The 20475-nt window shown below is 40.5% G+C and overlaps 1 protein-coding gene across 4 annotated transcripts in view; it reads right to left on the reverse strand.

Annotated features, from left to right (window-relative positions):
* Positions 1 to 305: 305 nt before the first annotated feature.
* sox13 (SRY-box transcription factor 13) overlaps positions 306 to 20475 on the reverse strand; it is a 51791-nt gene continuing 31621 nt past the window's right edge. For 3 of the 4 annotated variants that reach the window (XM_085272967.1, XM_085272968.1, XM_085272965.1), the window contains exons 5-14: positions 18228 to 18400; positions 17763 to 17831; positions 17518 to 17632; positions 15051 to 15127; positions 14324 to 14489; positions 13701 to 13819; positions 11032 to 11137; positions 9243 to 9413; positions 6914 to 7130; positions 306 to 4637 (exon numbers count right to left, since the gene is read on the reverse strand). In XM_085272967.1, coding sequence (XP_085129093.1) covers positions 4352 to 4637; positions 6914 to 7130; positions 9243 to 9413; positions 11032 to 11137; positions 13701 to 13819; positions 14324 to 14489; positions 15051 to 15127; positions 17518 to 17632; positions 17763 to 17831; positions 18228 to 18400 — 1499 coding nt within the window. In that variant the 3' untranslated portion in view covers positions 306 to 4351. The remainder of the gene's footprint in view (positions 4638 to 6913; positions 7131 to 9242; positions 9414 to 11031; positions 11138 to 13700; positions 13820 to 14323; positions 14490 to 15050; positions 15128 to 17517; positions 17633 to 17762; positions 17832 to 18227; positions 18401 to 20475) is intronic. The other variant, XM_085272966.1, reaches the window with a different exon arrangement.

Genomic DNA, 20475 nt, shown 5'->3' on the forward strand with positions numbered 1-20475 from the left:
ATGTATATATATATATACACATATACATATATATATATACATATATATACATATACATATATATATATATATATACATATATATATATATATATACATATATATATATACATATACATATACATATATATATATATATATATATATACATATACATATACATATATATACATATACATATATATATATATATATATATATACATATATATATATATATATATATATACATATATATATATATATATATATATATATATATATATAAATAAATGTTTAAAAAAAGTCACACCAGACACAATTAACACAAGCAATTTTAATATCTTTTGAAAAAACAACAACAAAAAAAGCACAAAACTGTGAAAACATAGAGAAATGTACACCTTTAAATTACACAAGCTCTTATAAACAAAATAAAGTCTCTTTCTATATTTACATCAGCAGGGGTTAACGACAGGTGACTCCTCATCACGTCTCACTAAAATAGGATAAACATTTTAAACATGTCATTGATATCCATCTCTGTACACAAAAGCCAGCATCCTTACAACGAGCCCCAACCCCAAGGAGGTCTGCCACTTTGATTTGTCAACTTTGCAGTCAGCCAATGAAGGATTGAGCCAGTCGCACAAACTTTATGTTCAGTCAACAAGGTCACTGAATGATGAGAACAAAGGCACCAAAATTATCCTTGGGTCTAAAAGTTAAATTATCCTTGGGTCTTGCTACTTCCTGGCATGTTTCCAGGAAGTAGCAAGACTATTTCGAGCTTTAGTTTATTCAGTGGATCAAAGAATAGAGCTGCTACATTTATAACGCATTCTATTCTACTCATCTGTTAAAAAATCTTTACTAACCTTTACTACTGCTACTTAAAAAGTTAAGGGTTTAAGGCAGCGGTCCCCAACCCCCGGGCCTCGGACCGGTACCGGTCCGTGAGTCGTTTGGTACCGGGCCGCGAGAGTTGAGGCTCAGGTGTGAAATGTATGGTTTTCAGGGTTTTTAATCGGTTTACAGCGTTATTTTGTCATCGTTTTTATCGTTAGCTCAGTTTTCCTGGGTCTTTTCACGTGTGTTATGAATAAATCTTCTTTTTTTCGGTACCGGTACTAGTTTTATTTTGTTGTATTTATCCGCGACACCTTAAAGGCCGGTCCATGAAAATATTGTCGGGCATAAACCGGTCCGTGGCGCAAAAAAGGTTGGAGACCGCTGGTTTAAGGTATTAAAAAAAAAAAAAAAGACAGATTTGTCTTCAGTCTGTTGATTTAGGAATAGAGGGGGTATGCAAAGCTGCTACTGTTAGCATTTCTCCAAAAGCAAGTCAGTCCACATGCTTTCACATTAAAAGACCCAAATTACTAGCATTACAAAGGAAATAAGTTTGGGGTATGGCCACACTGATTGACATGAAGCCACTTAATTCAAAGTTTTGACACAAAGCATGTGATGACATGATACGCGTAACGGGAAATGATAAAAGCTTGCCTTTATGCGTTTGTGTAGGCGAGGTTTTACTGGAGAATAGGCTAATTTACAACGGGGTGAGTATGACATTTACTTTTTTATTCCCCCATTCACACACTCCCTCACTAAACCATGTTTGTTTCTTTTATCCTTTTAACTTAAGTATATAACAAATGGTATACCATAGATGTGATCTATGGTACAGCCTGACATGTGGAAGTCTGTCCTTCCATTTTGGTGAGTGTTCCTAGTATTTTTTTGTCTTCTGCACGAATTGGCATTGTTTTTTGTTTGTTTGTTGTTTTTTTTTTGGGGGGGGGGGGGGGGGGGGTTGCCTAAAAAAACCTAATTGGCAGTGTTAAGCAGTCAGTTACACCTGTCCATATTTGTAACTTGCTAGCCAAGCTTGCCAGCATTAGCTAATTACTAATTTAAAAGAAATAACATGGCATCAGTCACAAGTGCAAAACAAATGGGTAAAGTCCCAGTCCATCTTTTACATGCAGACTAACTGCAAAAAACCTAGTTTTGCTTTTTCAGCATGTTAAACTTGCTAAAGAATACACACTAGTAAGTGCTTACGAGGAGTAAATGATACTAAGGACGCAGGGATGATTATGGTGTCTGGAGTTCTCATTGCTAAATCTACCTTCCTTTTGCTTTGGGTAATATTATATATAAATTTTTATAGATAAACATTTGTTCCCATCATAAGGAAATGGGGGTTTTGTACCAATAAACAACAGCTCTCTCTCCAATCTGAGGCACAGGCTGTGTCCAAAACCACTCCCTAATTACTCTATACTGCATTCTCAGTTTACATCACACACACACACACACATATGTGTATGAGTGTGTGTTAAATGGCATTGCACTACTCAACAATGCAAAATGAAGGTCAGTTGTCCAAAAACCTGCTGCTGACTGCTGTGTATAACAGATCTAAGGCAGGAGAGAAGCAGTGATTAGGGACACAGCCTCACAGTTTTAGGGATGATCTGCCTCTCTGTTACAGGAACAGGAACGTAAAAGATGATGAAAGGAATACTTTAGCCTTTTTAGATGAAATTGACAAACATTTTTAAAGATTAAAAAAAAGCATAGTGATAATAATGATAATAATAATAATAATGCTGCGAGAGGCTGCATCTCAGAAGAAAAACACAGCAGACATTTGGATACACAGATACGAGGTGTTCAACACGACATCCAGTAAACATGCAAAGAAGCAAACAGAGGTATAAAAAAATAGGATAGGCTGAAGTTAACCCACCATGCTGTGGAGAGGGCACTGATGGACACACGATGACAGCAGCATGGCTCAAACTAACAGTGAGATGTGGGAGGATGATGGTGAGGTTGCAGTGTTGATTAATTGTACGTTACTTTTGGGCAACAAGGCCTGTCCGACCAGAAAAAGACTTTTGAAAAAAAGCACGTCCTGAACTACCCTGAATGAAGTCCTGCTTTATCAGCTCAAAGCTAGCTTTGCTTTTGGCTGGTGCTATATAAATCTATACACAGAAAAGATTGTCGTATATATATTTATATATGGCATGTCACTATTCTGGGATGCCCTTCCACTCCATACATAGAAAGCCAGAGATGGGAGGGCCCTGTGCACAACAGAGCGGCAGACATGACAATGGATTAGTTCAGATTCAGTATATAAGGAGAATCCTGTGGAAAGGTGAGTTGCAAAGTGACTTGTAGATCGGCAACAACTGCCAATTGGATGTGTAGAAAGGCTGATAGCTCAGATCAAACATGGATCATGCAAATTTGGGGAGAAGGATTGTTGAGATAAACCTTTAATGCTAACTCTCCAACTGGTGCAAATGCAGAATAAGAGTGTGCCAAACACAATCTGTGCTTTTTGTCGTTAGCTAGACTAAGTCAGAGAGAGAGAGTTAGCACTCTCAACGCTCACTGCACAGACTCAGGGAAGGTCGCAGCAGCGTCTGCTGGCCAGATGACTGAATCTCTCCCCCTGACATGTTAATACTGCTGCTGCCCTACCTGCTGTTTCAGCCCCCTGCAGGCTGTTTACCCTTTACTTTTAGTGCCTCACATTTGTGTGCAGTGATGAGCTTAAAGACTGAACATTTCTAACATAAAGCCTGAGTTACAAACGCACACACATTTAAGTGGCAGTGTGCATATAGGATATATTTTTTTCCGTCTTGAACCATCCTATGGCCCGAGGCAACTGTTACTGAATATGACCATTATTTTTTTAATCTCGTTAAGCACACAGTACTAAAACTGCTGAAATGCACCTTTAATCACCAAATTATTTTATCCCTCCAGTTTGATTTGTGGTGTAACTTAAATAGGATGTGTGGCAACAGTAGTAATAACCACTCTTCTCCAGCAGGTGGCAAAGCTGACATACTGAACCCCAGAGTGGCTGATCCTCAGCTGTCTGACAGGAGGAAACAGGTACTCTGCTGAACTTTTAATCAATCTGCTTTAATTCCAGTCCCTGTGGGGGCATTTTGTTTGCCATAAGTCAACATGGGGAGAAAACAAGAAGCAGAAGGGATTAAATGTTAAACCTTCATAAATATAACTCCAAAGTTTTGACACAAAGCATGTGATGACATGATACGTGTAACGGGAAATGATAAAAGCTTGCCTTTATGCGTTTGTGTAGGCGAGGTTTTACTGGAGAATAGGCTAATTTACAACGGGGTGAGTATGACATTTACTTTTTTATTCCCCCATTCACACACTCCCTCACCATTTCTTTAGTTCATCCTCCATTCCTCCTCTCTGACTGTCATTCATCAAAGAGCAACACGCCCACCTCAGCTACCCTCCCCTCTCATCCTATCCCTCATCTTTAATTTTCCTTTTCCTGGCTCCTCTACCAGTTGCCTTTCTTTAGTCCGTTAGGAGCACCAGTTCCCCCTCACTCCTCTCTCCCCCATCACTTTCCTCTCCTTCGCTGTATGGCGGTCGCTCCCTCTTGCGTTCCCGCTCTCTCTCCCTAGGCAGAGAGGTGGGTGTGGTCTGTCCCTCAGCTCTGCGAGGGATGGGCGGGACTTGCGGCAGGTAATGCTCCAGTAGCGCGGGGTGAAAAGGCATGGTAGCGACAGAGACCGAGCTGCTACCCCCCGGGTACTGGCCATCACTGTGGGGGTAATGGATCTGCTGTGGCTCCGTTTGACTGCAAAGACAGGAAGTGACACGTATATTCAGATATTCTGAGGCATTTATTGTCAATGAAAAAGTTAATCAAGGGCTTTAAAATGCTGATATCCGGTTGTTCAGTCTGACGTCACTAGCCGTGTCTGGACCTAAACTCCGCTGCAGGTCCATATATCAAACGATCACTATGGCATTACTGAGAGTTGAAAAACTGTCTAAAGTCTTTCATCTTTAATAAAATGATCAGCGTTCTGCTCTACCAGGTGTAACAATTGAGTTTAACATCCAGGCATCCATGAAAACAGAATTTATGACATTTAACGGAGTTAGAAGTTAGCAGGGAGTTAGCTCGCTAGCTTCTATCTAAATACAATATAGCATGTCCTGACTGCGGGGTTTTGGAAACAAATTAAAACGTACAGCTCTGATATCACTTTCAGCATAAATGAAGACAGAAAACTAAACAGCAGTGACGTTTGTAGGGTTACTGAAGTTGGGCTAGCTGGTATATAATGATGTGCTACGTGACCGCTAGCGACACAGCTATGTTAGCATAATATAAACAAGCTAACTTTTTTTCCACTCGATAAAAGTTAACGTGAGTGTTCTCGGTGATCAGGAACAAATGTAATTGCATGGCAGGATGCTGTAAAAGGACCAAACTTCAGCCAGGAGAACAACTTAGATAATCCATCCACAATACGAGGTTAGTCATTCATATACTGCTGCATGGGCTGGGCTGTAGTTACATCCTAAGGTTTTAAAAACTGAGCTTAAATAAATGATTAGTGGTAATAAAAGCCAAGGGAGGTCAACAGGGATCACTGACTGTTTTAGGAGCTTTTTGAGATCAAATAGAAGAAAATACATAACATTAAACATGTTAACAACACAAAAGCCATATTAAACGCAGACTACTTTAGACCCGGAAGTAGGATTCGTCGCGTCATCACTGAACAACCGGATTGACACAGTATCCCTTAGGAAACGGTGGTTACTGGTGTTAGTGGCAGGTCTCTAGTCCTGTGTGAATGGGGCTTGGCAATCAGTTAGATAGTGATTGGCAGCAACCATTCACCAACCAGCTAAACATCAAAAAGTAGAGTGTTTAATTTATTAGCTAAAGCTAGATATTTGTGCTAATCCCCCTCCAAACCAAATATGTTTAGTGTTGTTTAGCTAAGAGTTAGCTTAGCTTTGGTTTTTTAGGTAGTGCTAAGCAGGCAGTATATATAAACACAGATTACAATATCATGAGAGCTGTAACACCAGAGTGTAAAATGCATATATTTTAAAACTGGACGTTACATTTTCACGTCTGTGTTGTTTGTATGCGTGTGTGTATGTTTTGCTGCCATGGCAGCCGATCTGTTTCAACATCACAAGCGCTGATTGGGTGAAGCGTCTGTAGTCACGCTTCATGGCAGTAAGTTGTTTTTTGTAATCTATGTTTTAATAAACCACCTTTAATGGTTTAAAAAATTTTGACAAATATCAGATCGTTGTTTTGGATCATCTCCGAGCGGGCAAGGCTCCCGGAGCGCTCCCGTTCGGCCATGCCGAATACTTGTCAACAGATCCTAAACCAGCAACCGAGTCTAAGGGTAAGTGCTCGAACAAGTCTGATCCGCAGCAACTCCACCTCTCCGTTTACAGGAGTTAAGGGTTCTGTTGCTGGTATCTTGGTGCGTGACACCACAGAGCACCTTTAAAGGTCCTGTTGGAGCCCAGGCCTCAACAGGTTAGAGCTGTTTTAACGCTAAAATGGTAAAACCCAATGGCACATTAGGCCGGTATTGTTCTCCTTCATAAGTATACGAGCCAGTCAGTCTACCAGTGTCTTCAATATGAAAGAAACAGGATTGAAGCTTTAGGCCAGTGTGACACCCTGATATTGATGTTTTGTTTCTATAAAGAGCCTAATAGAGGCTACATGTGCTAAAGCAAAGACAAACAAGAGTGAAACAGAAAAGCACTCCAAAACAACCACTGTTAACATTTCCAGCCTCCAACTCCTCCAGCTTAACTAGAAGGAGTTAGAGGGACCAATAGAGAGGGATTCTATTCATTGTCGAGGACACAGTGAACAGCCCAGCTGCAGTTGCAGTACTCCACTTTTGTTTGTGTCTTCAAGAATAAAGGAGGATAAAAAGGGGGGGCTTTGAGAGCTGCAAGCATTGTCTCCAGTGTGTGGAGGTGCAGCACAAACTCTTGTCAGGGGATTGAATTGTCAGTGTTTTTCTGCCAGGGACAAATTCTTTCGCAAGTTGTTTCTCAAAGCTGCTCAGACTCTACCTGTGCCCGTAGGTCCCTCTCTGTTCCTGCCGGCGGCTCTTCATCATGGCCTTGTACTCGCCCACCCGCAGCCGCCGTCCCTCCACTATGCAGGTCCGTTTGGGTCGGGGTTTGTATTTGTAATCGGGGTAGCGCTCCAGATGCTGCCTGCTCAGCCTCGCCTGCTCTTCGTAGTAAGGCTGCTTCTCCTGGTTAGACATGGCTTTCCACCGCGAGCCTACAGACAAAGACGCATCAACACAAAGGAGTGAGTTCATGTTCTCCAGCAGCAGAAGCTGTCATGGCTCGCCATGTTTCATTTCTTGTGGGGTTTTTGAAGCATTTGTCCTGTGTTTTATGTGCTACTCTGCCTGCATCTACATGTTGTCTTACTTTGGTAATTATCTTTCCTTGCACACCTTTTGTTATTTTACTTCCTTTTTGTCTCCCCTCCTTTGTAATCATCAGCCCTGCCCTCATTGTCCCACCTGTTCCCAATTAGATCCCTGTTTATTTATCCCGTCTCACCTTCAGTCTTTTTGTCACTCTTTCAGTTTTTCCATCTGTTTACTCTCCTGGATTCCCGTTTCTCGATTAACCCAACCTTGGAGTTTTCTTCCCCCTCATTGTTCTCTGCTGTAAGTTTAAGTAAGCTGCTGAAAGCTTGCCCTTTTGTTTGGTATCCGGTTTGCATTGTCCTTCATTCGGATCCTCCTTTTGTTAATCCATTAACAGAATGGTTATGCAAGAGAGGAAGCTTAAAATGCTTGTCGGGCCCACGTGGTTTCATTTTTGTTCTCATTCATTCAGATTTCGACAAAAAGTTTCAAGCAGATTTTATTCATTTTTTATGCACCTTTAAACTCCCATCAACATTCACTTATCTTAGATGATAGCTCTTTTCCTATTTGAGTCTTCCCAAGGACGCTGCTACAGTGTTAACATCAAAATATAACCAAAAAGAGGCTGCAGTAGCCCTCCTTCTGGATATTAGAAAAAATATCTCTTAATTATGAGGTTTAGTTATCGGGGTTTTACAGTCCTACCTAAATACAGCAATTTTCTTTTTTGGTTCGTCACAGTGGGGGACATTAGTGCCACTATTTTTAAGTCTTTCTTAAGAAGAGAAAGTAAAATTGGCGAAAGATTCAGGCCGTTAATTCTGGTACCTCTGCAGTCTAATTCATCACTGGTGATGAGCCCAACACTAACATCAGACTACCAGAATGTGTCATTTTTGCCTTTATTACTTTATTCTCCCAATTATTGGCAATAAAGTGAAAAAGAAATTTACTCTAACTGACACGTTCACATTTTTGGGCCATCACCCAAAATAAAGGGTTAGTCTATGCTGATGACCTAGACTCAGACGTCATACACGTGTTCCTTTACATTTTGGAAAGTTTATTTATCACTGCATTTACTGGTAATTCTCAAAGGATTACCTCAAGACTGAAGAAAACCTAAAAAGCTGCTGATTCCCCAGCAAGTTCCAAAGAATCTCATCTTTCCTTTCTAACCATTCTTTCACTTCATTTCTAAAAATATGCGTTTGTGTTCAGACTTGACTTAGTCATGCCCCTAATTTTTAACACTGAAAGTTCCTGTTAAAATACTCTGAGTCTCTCTTTACAGAGAACATAAATCAAATTGTAGTGAATGGAGACTGCACTGATGCTGCCCTCAAAAAGATCCACACATCTAAATCTCATGATATGCAAAGCCCCGTTTCTTCGTGTTTTCTTTCCCGTTTCGTTTTTCAACTAACTATCTCGATCACACTCTCTCACATTCACTGATATAAAGCGCCTTGAGACGACTTTTGTTGTGATTTGGCGCTATATAAATAAAATTGAATTAGCACCTCTAAAGCTAACTCATAGTATATGGTGATAGGCAGAATTACCTATTAGTTTCTGTGCCACAAATTACCTGATGCTTCCATAAAGGTTATTCAAAAGCAAACACTTTGAAATAATTCAAGGTCAAAAAGCAGCATGTTTAGGGTTGTGGTCAAAACTGTGTTTTTTGCATTGAAAGATAAGTATTAGGCAAGTAATCAGTACTATGTATTTAAGCAAATTAGTGGTTTTTATGTGTGTCTGTGTGAAAGATAGACACACAAACTCTCTACAATACAAAGGAATGTAAATGTTTGTTTGAGGGAAAGGGATTCATCCCTGTGTGTGTGTGTGTGTGTGTGTGTGTGTGTGTGTGTGTGTGTGTGTGTGTGTGTGTGTGTGTGTGTGTGTGTGTGTGAAGAAGCAGGTGGGTCTTTACTGCCTCACATGTGCCAGGCAGGGTCTCAGAATAGAGACATAAACCCACCCCTAACCACTGCTGCTCTCACCCAGGATCTTGCTGATGGAGGAGTTGTGCATGTCAGGGTAAGTTTGCAGGATCCTCCTGCGCTCGTCCTTGGCCCACACCATAAAGGCATTCATGGGTCTCTTTATGTGGCCTGAGGAGGGAGGCGGCCGTGCCTCAGCGTAGCCGCCTGGGACCGAAACGTTCAGGGTACCTACAGTAAACAAGGGTACAGGCTGGCTTGTAAATATGTTACAAATATATAGAGGAATAGCTATTTGTTTCTTGCTGTAAGTGGTGCATGTCTGAATATTAACCTTTTTTTCTTGCAACACTAAAATTGGTGAAAGTTTCTCTTCACCCACAAACATCCAATTTCATATGATTCACATTCTCCATCCTGACGTTTAAACCAAAGACAGGAGTTACTAAGCTTTACAAAGATAAGGTTATTACTTTGATGAAGCTAAATCTGAAGGTCTTGGATATTGTATTTTCATCTTTAAATGTCTGTGCCATATTCTGATGGCACATTAATAAAGCATGTTTGGAAGAAAACATTTCTGCTAATCGTGCTATTTCCCAGAAACAAACAACATTAAACAGGCTCTCCTGATTTAGCCAAGTGGTTGCTTTACCGAGATCAACATCTGAGTGACAGTAATGCCTTTGATTAGTATTTTTCCAATATGGAAGTAAGCTAATATTAGCTTGCATACATGAGCTTGCCTGGTTGCTTCTAGGCAATGCAGATGAGCATTTAGCTAGCTAGATTTTGACAGTGGCGCTTAGGGGAGCGATAAAACAGGTAATTTAATGGGCAGTATTGCAGACTATTAGCTTGGACAAAAGGGAGCCAGAATTCAAGTTAAAGTCACACTAGGTAATTAGCACCTTTTAGTGCTAAAATTAAAGTTAGCACTTGCTGTGTCGATTAGCTCTATAGTGTAATGATATAGGCATATGCCTAACATGTGGAAGGTTCCTGATTAGAGTTCAGAAGGAGACATTAATCTTTTAGAGTTTGCATCAGAGGTTACATTGGTGCAAAAAATCTGCCAAATCTAATATCTCTTGTGGTGACTCCTTGCAAATAAGCACAAAGTGCCTTGAGGTGTTTTGGTGCTATGTAAAAAACCTGAATTGACTTCAAAGAAACTTCTTCAGTGTTCACTTTGTGGCTTCTCTAGCGTTCTCATGCCTGCTAGCAATCTGTTAAATGGTAAATGGACTGGTTCATCTAGGGTTTGAGAGTAACGAAATTTCTATTCTCTGTATGTCCTGTACATGTGGCAGAATTGACAAATAAAGTTGACTTGACTTGACTTCTTCTATAACACCTTTCTACTCTACTTAAGCACTCAAACCACTTTACACAACATACCTCATTCACACATTCATACACATTTATACAAGCACTTTTTTAACTTAAACACTTTCTATGTAGCATTCACACACTTTCACACTCTGATGAACGCATCAAAAAGCAACTTAGGGTCCAGTGTCTTGCAGACTAGAGCAAAACTCCAACTTTCTGATTAGCAAATGACCTATTTTACCGTCCGAGCTAAAGCCACCCAATCTAATCTAGGTCAATCTAAACAGGTTATACTGCATGCTACTTCCATGGAGAAAAAAATGCTAATTTTAATAAAATTATATGACTCAATCAAATAAAATAAAATATTTGAATATAATGACAAAGATAAATGGATGGGTACCATAATGATATAATAAGCTATCAGGGCAGCGTAACAAATGTTGGTCTCATTACAACAACAACTTGGCAAAACACAGATAGGCATTAAACAGACTTTTTCAGGGATGCCTACCCTCAGAATCACTGCTGAGGTGGTCCTCAGTGGACGGCAGGCCATGTCTGTTCTCACCTCTCTCACTCTGAGACATCCTCTCATTGCGAGGAGAAACCTTAAAATCCTGCAGACATTAAAAGAACAAAAAGAAAAAACAAAGACATATGAACTCAGAAATGGTCTAAAGTCAGACAAATATTCACACACCAGCACAAAGAGACGATTTAAATTTGCACTGCAGTAAAAAAAAAAAAAAAAAAGGTGACCTAATGTCGAAGAGGAGTGTTCATGGCACACGTGTTACACTGGAGTGCTATTTAAGGTAAAGACATGGCACGCTCACCATATCAGCCGCTGCTTAAATGCAGAGCTGTAAATGCAAAGACAGGAAATGACAACACTATGGAGGAGGAAGAATGGTATTTATTGTTGGAGGGAGGAAAGGTAAAGAAGACAAGGCAGGGACGGGAATGTGGCAACTCTGAATTTGCAAAACTACCACACCATCAGCGTATTATCTGTCGACCATTCCCCGCGCTGTAAAACGCTATTCATCCACATGCAGCGGTGTGAAGCGCAATACCAAAATAGGTCAGTCAACAGTATTGGTGTTAACACAGCCGCCAAGGCGAGATGGAGCAGGATAATGGAGGAGAGGAGGAGGAGGAGAAGGAGGAGAGCCACAGATTACAGTATTACTGTGGACAAAGAGACAGGGCAGGTGGCTCAGTCAATGCCACACTGAGGCCTTTGTGGTATTGTAAGGCTGCAACAGCTGTTGCTTAGGACGGAGCAGAGACCAAAGCTTTAGCCACCTTAAAGAACAAAAACGTAAGAACCCAATAGAAGACCATTTTCACAAGAAGCAAAACAAAATAAACAGCAGGTTCTCGAACAAAATATGCAATTTTGAGATAGTCTAGTAGCACTTACAAACAGCAGTTTACAGTTTACTCAGCTGACTTAAGCTGTAATAATGTGCTTCTGCATGTGGGTGCGGATCTATTGGATACTCAGGAGGAGCGCAGCACCATGTAACCCTAAACCAACCTCTAAATGTCGACCAGAGAAAGAGCAATACACCGTTTACATCAGGAGTCCATATATTTATTTTAATACAGCTAACGTAAACTGAGTGGTGTGATTAAGCACACAAACACAGTCAGTTCTGTACAACATTATGTGAAGCTGTGCTGGTTTAATTTCATAGATTTTAAATAAAAGATGGACGTCGGGTTGTGGAACTGGATAAATATATCAGCTACTTGTAACAAACAAAGAGAGGGACACACAGGTCTAAAGACCGATTGGCAACCTCCTGGCAACTTCCAGCAACCAGTGGTTATGAGGTGATCGCCAGCCTGCCTCGACTCAGGCCTTAGGCAGGTGGTCTGCGTTCTTAAAAAACTTCTGAATGCGAATGTTGCTGAAAGGTTAGCGTGTATATATATATATATATATATATATATATATATATATATATATATATATATATATATATATATATATATATATATATATATATATATATATATATATATATATATATATATATATATATATATGTATTTTTAATCCACACTTATAAGCCAGTCAGAAGCGTTGGGAAAAATTATCCTACAGAATTTGTGATTTCAGTCCCTAGTTTTATTTATTAGATGTTTATTTTGTAAATTACAAGTTCATTAATTATTTATTATTGACAGAAGTTGGTGGAGACATGCAGAACTAAAAGATAGCTAATATTTAGATTTCTATGACTATGACTATGGTTCTGTGGCAACACTGGAAAAAAACAACACACTATGACAAAGGAATATGTGGAAGGATATCACCAAAGCAACATTAATCTGCGACATGTTTTTACTGCCCCCGTGTGGCCAGAACGGGGGCAGGTCTATGATCTAGACCAGCGGTTCCCAACCTTTTTTGCGCCACGGACCGGTTTATGTCCTACAATATTTTCACGCACCGGCCTTTAAGGTATTGCGGATAAATACAACAAAATAAAACCAGTACCAGTACCAAAAAAAAGATTTATTCATAACACACGGGGAAAAACCCAGGGAGTTAACGATATAAACTTTTTTTTTTTTTTAAAAACGATAAAAACCCTGAAAACCATAAATTTCACACCCGAGCCTCAACTCTCGCGGCCCGGTACCAAACGACTCACGGACCGGTCCGTGGCCCGGGGGTTGGAGACCGCTGATCTAGACTTCACAAAGGCAACCCATCCATAGGAAAACACTGGGATGGAAGCACTTTTGTAGCTAGCTAGCAGAGACAAATTTAAAAAATAATATTGAGTTGACTGCCCAGTACAAATTCATATGGTCTCGGACAGACGAAAAAATGAAAACAAATTGCAAAATATACTTGGGTGGCCTTCAGGATACCTGGGTGGGCCCTAAGTAAAGTCTATGTGTGGGAAACACTGTAAAGTGATGTGAAGAATTCTCAGGTAAGAGACTGAGATAATGCTACGACACAAAACACGTATTAAGTTTCTTTGTGTGTGTTTTGTGCATTTGTAGGCTATATGCCACAGTGTTACTAGAGATAGCCTACAGTGAAACCTAACCTAAAAATGGCACAGTATGTACAATGGCAATTTCCAGAACGAAGTCCGTGTCTTAAAGTGGCTCGAACACACCGCTCTAACTGGAGTTTAAACATTAGCTCACCGGCTTTCCACCAACTTCTCTCTCCCGGTCCCTCTCCCGCCCCGCACTGCCGTGGCTCCTCAGGAGCTGCTGGGCATCGTGGATAGCCTGGGTGACCACGTCGCCGTCTCCCAGGAAACCTGCAGACAAAAACAAAGCACGAAGAGGAGAGCACAAAATGAGGACCAAGATAATTATGATGATGAAGGAAAAGAAAATGAGACAGAGGAAGGTAAAGTGTCAGTTCTCATCAGAAGACCTCCTCTAGAAACACATCACGGATCTTATGAACAGTCACCTACAGATGATGATTAGTTTCATATCCTGCTGCTGGAAATGACAGTTGAAGAATGCAATCATCCTCTTGTGGAAAAAGACGACTGCACAAAGTTTTAATTCATTTCAGCCACTTGCTCAGTATTTACTGTATTTTATACAAAATAGAGAATAACTGTTTATGAGTATCTGAGCGTCCTTTATTAATGCTTAGTTTGTCGCACTAAAGTCAAAAAAGTTATGTTCGTTGTGCTCAGTCTCCTTAAATCAACAGTGAATAGATCTACAGGAAATATGATGTGCTGCAGGTTAACGTCAAATGCTTTAATGCTTTACCATGCAAAGCAGTGTGACTGTGTGCAACTCACTGAGCGCAGATCGTGGTGGACTGTGGGAGATCTCTCTCTGGAGATCTCTGGGTCTGTATGCCCCCTGCAGCGCCAGTGATCCCAGCTCCAGGCTCTGTGGACTGGGTGTCTTCCCCAGCTCCAGACCCTTGGGCTTGGAGGTCAGGTTCAAGGGCTGACTTGCTTCCTAAACACACAGCAAGAGCAGATGAGCAGGGGTGGGGCTACTTCGACATATTCAGGTGAAACCGCAAAGGCCAAGGGTGTGCGTGTATTCCAGCTATGCACGGCACATTTGGCATGTCGGAGCAGATCTGTCACACCTTTGTAGTATTTTTTTTAGTCTTTTGTCTTCAAGTTATCCTCCTCCTCTCTTCCCTTTTGTTTATTTAAGCTATGTTGATCTATCCCTGCTTGAGAACCTGCCGTGCAAACACGAGTCGCACTACATTTACACACACACACAAGCACGTCGAGAAAACACACACCTATGGCCACACACATTAAACCTTCAACAGAGGGTGTGGTGTATTCCTAAAGCTTTTCAGCCTCCCAAATACCAGAAAAGGATATTATTTGTTCGCTCCAGAAGACTTCACTTTCTTTAAGCTTCCTAAAACCACACACATGCAGAAGGTACGCACACCATACAGCAAGCAAACACAGCCATAATTCCCTGACTTCTCAGTAATGTGCTCATATAAAGAAGTGAGTTGGACAAGGTATGCACAATAAAGTGATACTGTACCTGTCGGAGGGAACCACTGCTTCTCTTCACGGGGGTGGGGTGAGTGTTTGACAGTAGCTGCATGGAGTAGTCCATAGCTGTGAAAGGTTAAAATTAAAAATAAATAAATGACCATTCTTAATGCATCGATTTAAGGGTTAAGAACGAACAGCAGTTTTAGACAGAACCAAGTTTAAAAGTAAAACTATTAGCATTACTATTATCATTAGCCTGTTAAAAAAAATTGTTTAGTTACCATCCTAACGGACCAAGCAACATGCTAGCATTTTATGGGTAAAATTAGCTTCACTGTAAAGCCTGTTGCAGACACTGACAGCTGGAGCCACAACAGCCAAGCAGCCTTCCATGGCTGGGACTCATGCTCAGCTGGTGTAGTGCACTGTAAAGGCTTAGTGGTAAAATCCACGCAGTCATCAAAACATATGCACGGACCCTCGCCCTTGATGACCAAATTTATGTCACGTGGACCCATCAGACCCAAGCGGACCACAGCAGACGTGGAGAGTATACTCAGAGCTTAAGAAAAAAGGACATTAGCCTAATTTTGTTAAGCTCAGACACATGATCAATAGCATACTTGTAAAAACTAAAATGTTATGTGGCCTTTTTATGTAGCGCAGGTGTTTATTTCAGCTCTTCACCTCCATTAACTTGCACTCACTGAGGACTATCTAGGATGAAATGCAAAGACTCTAATCTGGCCCAGTGGACGGCTTTTGAAAGTGTGAAGGAAGACATAGACTCTGGGCTTTTAACGGTATTTTCATAAGTTTTACAGCTTTTCCTATTGAAAAAAACCCACCCCATCCCAACACTGCCATACACGCCACACCAAAGTAATTAAAGTGGTTTCTTTGTCTTTGTTGGACATCCCTGTCCTACAGCCTTACATTCATTTTAGCATTTAAATGTTCACTTCCAGCATCATTAGCCATGAATCCACCATAATACGAAGGCAGTTTGTTTATACAGAATATCGAGTGCAGAGGATAAGGCAATATCACCTCTCCAATGGCAAATCTCAAACTATTGCCAAGATAAATTTGTGATATAGCATTTATTCAGCTAAGGTTGAATAATAACGTGAGTAAGTGATAGTCATTCTGAGACAGTAGATGTTTTGTTACAGTTTGAGAATTAACATAATTTGCGCATGGCCAAGTGGGAGTTGCAGGGAATCTCCCCAAAATACAATGTCCAGTTGATACGTGAGGTTACATGCAAATGTCCAAACAAATAAAAGATCTGAGCAAAATGAAAGCAAAGGGCTCAAAGTTTCACTCCATGCATATTGTTTTTAAAAACGCTCTGGTTACTGCTGACCTCTTCTACACAGCCCAGCACTCCGACACATTTTACATTCATGTGTCAAAACATTCAGAGCCGCTCACGCACACGTGCGCTTCTCGATATAATGGCTATCCTTAAATTCCACCTACACTGTTTTAAAGACTGGCCTTGTGTCTTTAAGTTTGAAAAGATCCACAAGCACAGCTTTTAAGGCTGGTGAAAGCAAGCTTCTACAAAGCTGTGGCGTTCGAAGCCGTGGCCTCAGTAGCCTGCTAACTGTACAAGCATACGTGTTTGAAAGGTACATTCAAGCACTGTTGCACTGGAGTCTCACGGATGCCTTTCTAGTTCCTATAAAATAGCCCCTGAGTTGAAGTACATAAACACTCAGGGATGGCAACTTATGGAGCTGTACTGATGGAGATATCTTTTCAGCACAAAGTTTCTGGCCTTCAAAGCTTGCAGTCATTGGTAAGTAGAGTGTTCATTCTTCCCACACAACAGGGTGCATAAGAAAAGGCTTTGAATGAATTGACAAAACACAGTGTTCACTAAATCAAGGGAATCCTTGGAGGATTATTAGCAGGTCACAGCAGTATTTGAAGAAGAATGTAGTATACAGCATGACCTTATTGAACCCTCCAGAAATACTTTGATTTGCTGGGAGTTTCTCTGACTAAAATGGACCATCAGTGTCAGTGTTGTGTTTATTACTCAGTAAAAGTAACGTATTACACATGATTCATTACTTTTTTTAACCCAAGGAATAAAGTAATGCATTACTCTGTGGAGGCAGAATGCCCTTCACACAGGTCAGCCCAGAGGTTGTTAAAGGACACTTCTCTGAAAGTTACTTTATACGGTTGCAAACATGTTTAAATATGAGTGATGGATTAAAGATTACATAATGTTAGAAAGAATATTACCTTGTTGTTGCCGTCATAACTTTCCAGTGTTTCAAAAGCCTGCCTGCCATTGCTAGAAATGTCTGCAGTGTTTGCCTGATATTCCTTAAAATTACGGATACAGAGCGGTGTTCCTAGATCCCACAGCCTGAGTCAACAACTCTGCCCCAACAAAGCAGCTCCGAGCTTTCTTTTAATGCTGCACTGCTGTCAGCCTGCATATGAAAAAATAAATAATAATAAAACTGAAACCTTTCCACTTGATTACTCACTCGGCTTGCAGGGGATCGGTTGCAGTGGCAAGGTCATCTGGGGGTCAGAGTTGACCTGGAGGGGTTGGGTGGTGGGGTGGAAAGCTGGAATCATCACGTAGGGCATGTTCACCTGCTGGGACAGAGCAGGACACGTGCACGTTACAGACAAGCCCCATCCGTCTCACACATTCATTTATTAATCTCCCACTCTGCTCCTTGAAGTGATTCAGGAAGATGTGCGAAAGGTCGTGAGAGGAGCTGACCTGGATCTGCTGCTGAAGCAGGTTGATCTTGTGCTGCTGCTGGATGAGCTGCTGCTGCTGCTTGGCGATCTGAGACACAGAAAAACGAGACACACAACAAGTGAGCGCTAGCCTGTATAAATTCTAACGATCAGCCATGACGCACGCATGCGGCGGTTCATTTATTCCCAGAAAAAAGCTGGCGAGTGCGTGCGGTGTTCTCCTTCTGTGGACTTGTGTGAAAAAAGGCACATTAGACAAAGATCTTTTTTCAATTTCGGCCATCTAATTTGCCTAGTGTTTGTATGGAGCAAGAACACAAGCACCAGTGCACACAGGGGCTTTTCGTCTGTTTGGTCAGAAAGGCCCTTTATATTCTTTATCAAGATAATACACAGCAGAGAGACAGAAATTTGTTTTGAGATGTCCACATGTTTGCATGTTCTGTTGAACTGGGTGAGCGATGCAAAGATCTGGTAGAGATACCTGTTCTTGCTGTTGCCGAGCCAGCTCCATCTGCTGCTGCTGTTTCTCCAGCAACAGGGCGGCCATGTTTCTCTGCTCAGAGTGGGCTCCCAGGAGCTGCTCCCTCAGACCACTCAGCTGGTTGATCATCATCAACAGCTGGAGCTCCTTCTCTGCCAGAGATTCGGGGGTACCTGGTGGGAGGAGTGGGAGGCTTTGTGTTTTTATGCAGGATAAGGCCGTTTTTTTTTTTTATTCCTTCTTATTCCGTTTTTGCTTTAGTAATGTCTCCAACTATCACCATTATTATACCGGAGGGATAAAAAAAATACTATTCTCTTCTTGTTCTTACAGTTTTGTTATATAACCTCTCATGTTTTCCCATTTTTCCCACAAAATTTCTCAAAACATGAAGCTTTTCTTCTCTTTATAAAAGAAAAATCATATTTTTATGGTGAATAATATTTTTCAGTTTTACAAAAAGATATTTTTGCTTTTATTAAATTAAATTTCACAAAATACAAAACTTTTGTCATTTTTATGAGACTGAGAAAAATTTCTTGTAATTACCTAAAAAGGTAATTTTTTCCTCCACAAAACAATATTTTCAGCAAAGTTTTTAATGTTAAACTTTCCCTCTTTTAAAAACATCTTGTTATAATAACAAACTTCTCAATCTCACAAAAACCTTTCTAACTTTCACAGGATCATTTTCAAATGTAATATCTTGTCTTTTATCTCCTCACACCCTCCGTGGGTCAAGTTTCACACATTCAGAAAAACCAAAATCTCAAAGAAAAAAAACCTGAAGCTTCTTCGTAACATGTTGCTTTATGTTTCCTATATTTCAAAATCAATTGCTATCTTGTAATCTCATAACTGCTAGAAAAGGATGTTGAAAGGGTTGAAACTGATAAGCATCTTTTTTCCCCATTTTGCAGAAACAAGCTGTTATACCAAACTGCTTAGATCAGAAACTGTAGATAATGTTTGCAGGACAGACGCGTCCTCACTATGAAAATGAATCTTTCATCGCTGCCAAAACTACAAAGCCAATTCCAAAAATGTGTCAAATGTAAATCTCATAAACTTGTCTTTTATTCACTGTAGAGACACATTAAATGTCTGAGCTGAGAAACTGTAAAACTTCAAAATATCTCACATCTCAAAAAAAAGTTGGGATGGGAGCACCAAAGCTGGGGAAGCACTTTCCAGTTAGGTTAACTGGCAGGAGGTCAGTAACATGACTGGTTATACAAGGAGCATCTCAGAGATTCCAAGAAGTACATCAGAGGATAACAAATCTGTAAAAAAACTGCAGCTACAGATTTCAGAATAATGTTTCTGAATGCAAAGTCAGAAAGATTATAAATATACATAATATCATTAAACGATTCAGCGATTCTGGAGGATTCTCTGTGTACAAGAGACAAGGCAGGAGGCCACCTCTGAATGCTCGTCTATCTTCGGGCCTTCTGAAGCTGGACTGAAGCAAAGCGCAAAACTGTTGTTAGATCAGACAAATCGAAATTCTGAAAATCACAAATGCCACTTCCTCTGGTCTAAAAATGAGAAGGACCATCCAGCTTGTTATGAGCAAGCAGTTGAAAAGTTTGCATCCCTGATGGCACAGAGGTGAATTTATCAGTTTGCACATCTGGAGAGGCACAACTAATGCCTCAAGGTGAAACAAAAAACGCTGAAAAGAAGACCCAGGACTGCCGAGCAGCTAGAGTCTGCTATCTCTCTGCTCAGTTCTACCAAGTGGTAAACATGGTGTGGCAAATGTGGGTTTATGATAATCATTACATTCATGTGCAAACAAATACTAAAAAAAGGGATCAAATAATTCAGTGAAATGATTGAGATAACAGCAGCACACATGTGCTGTGAGTGTGGTTATATCAGTGAGACGGGCACAGTGACAGCCAGCACTGGATTTCACTGGTGTGTGTGTGTGTGTGTGTTATCACTGTACATATGATAAATATTACATTGTTAACCCCAGAACACACACACGAGTTTTGTAACGCCATCACTACACTTTGTCCTTAATGTAAATATGTAAGAAAAATTTCCCCTTGTGGGACAATTAAAGGATTATTCTATTGTATTCTATTCTATTCACTTTCGCATGGGTGAAAATTTAGGGTTAATTAAGCCTTCACACACACACTGGTTATGTTTTACCTTTAAAAAGAGGTAGAAGAAGAAATATCTACATATCTTCCATCTAAATGTCAAACCAATGGTTTGCCACATGCTGCTG

This window comes from Mchenga conophoros, linkage group LG5 (assembly GCF_057382185.1).
Source record: "Mchenga conophoros isolate Kocher_MC1m ecotype Shallow Benthic linkage group LG5, M_conophoros_male_GT1.1, whole genome shotgun sequence".
Taxonomy (NCBI): domain Eukaryota; kingdom Metazoa; phylum Chordata; class Actinopteri; order Cichliformes; family Cichlidae; genus Mchenga; species Mchenga conophoros.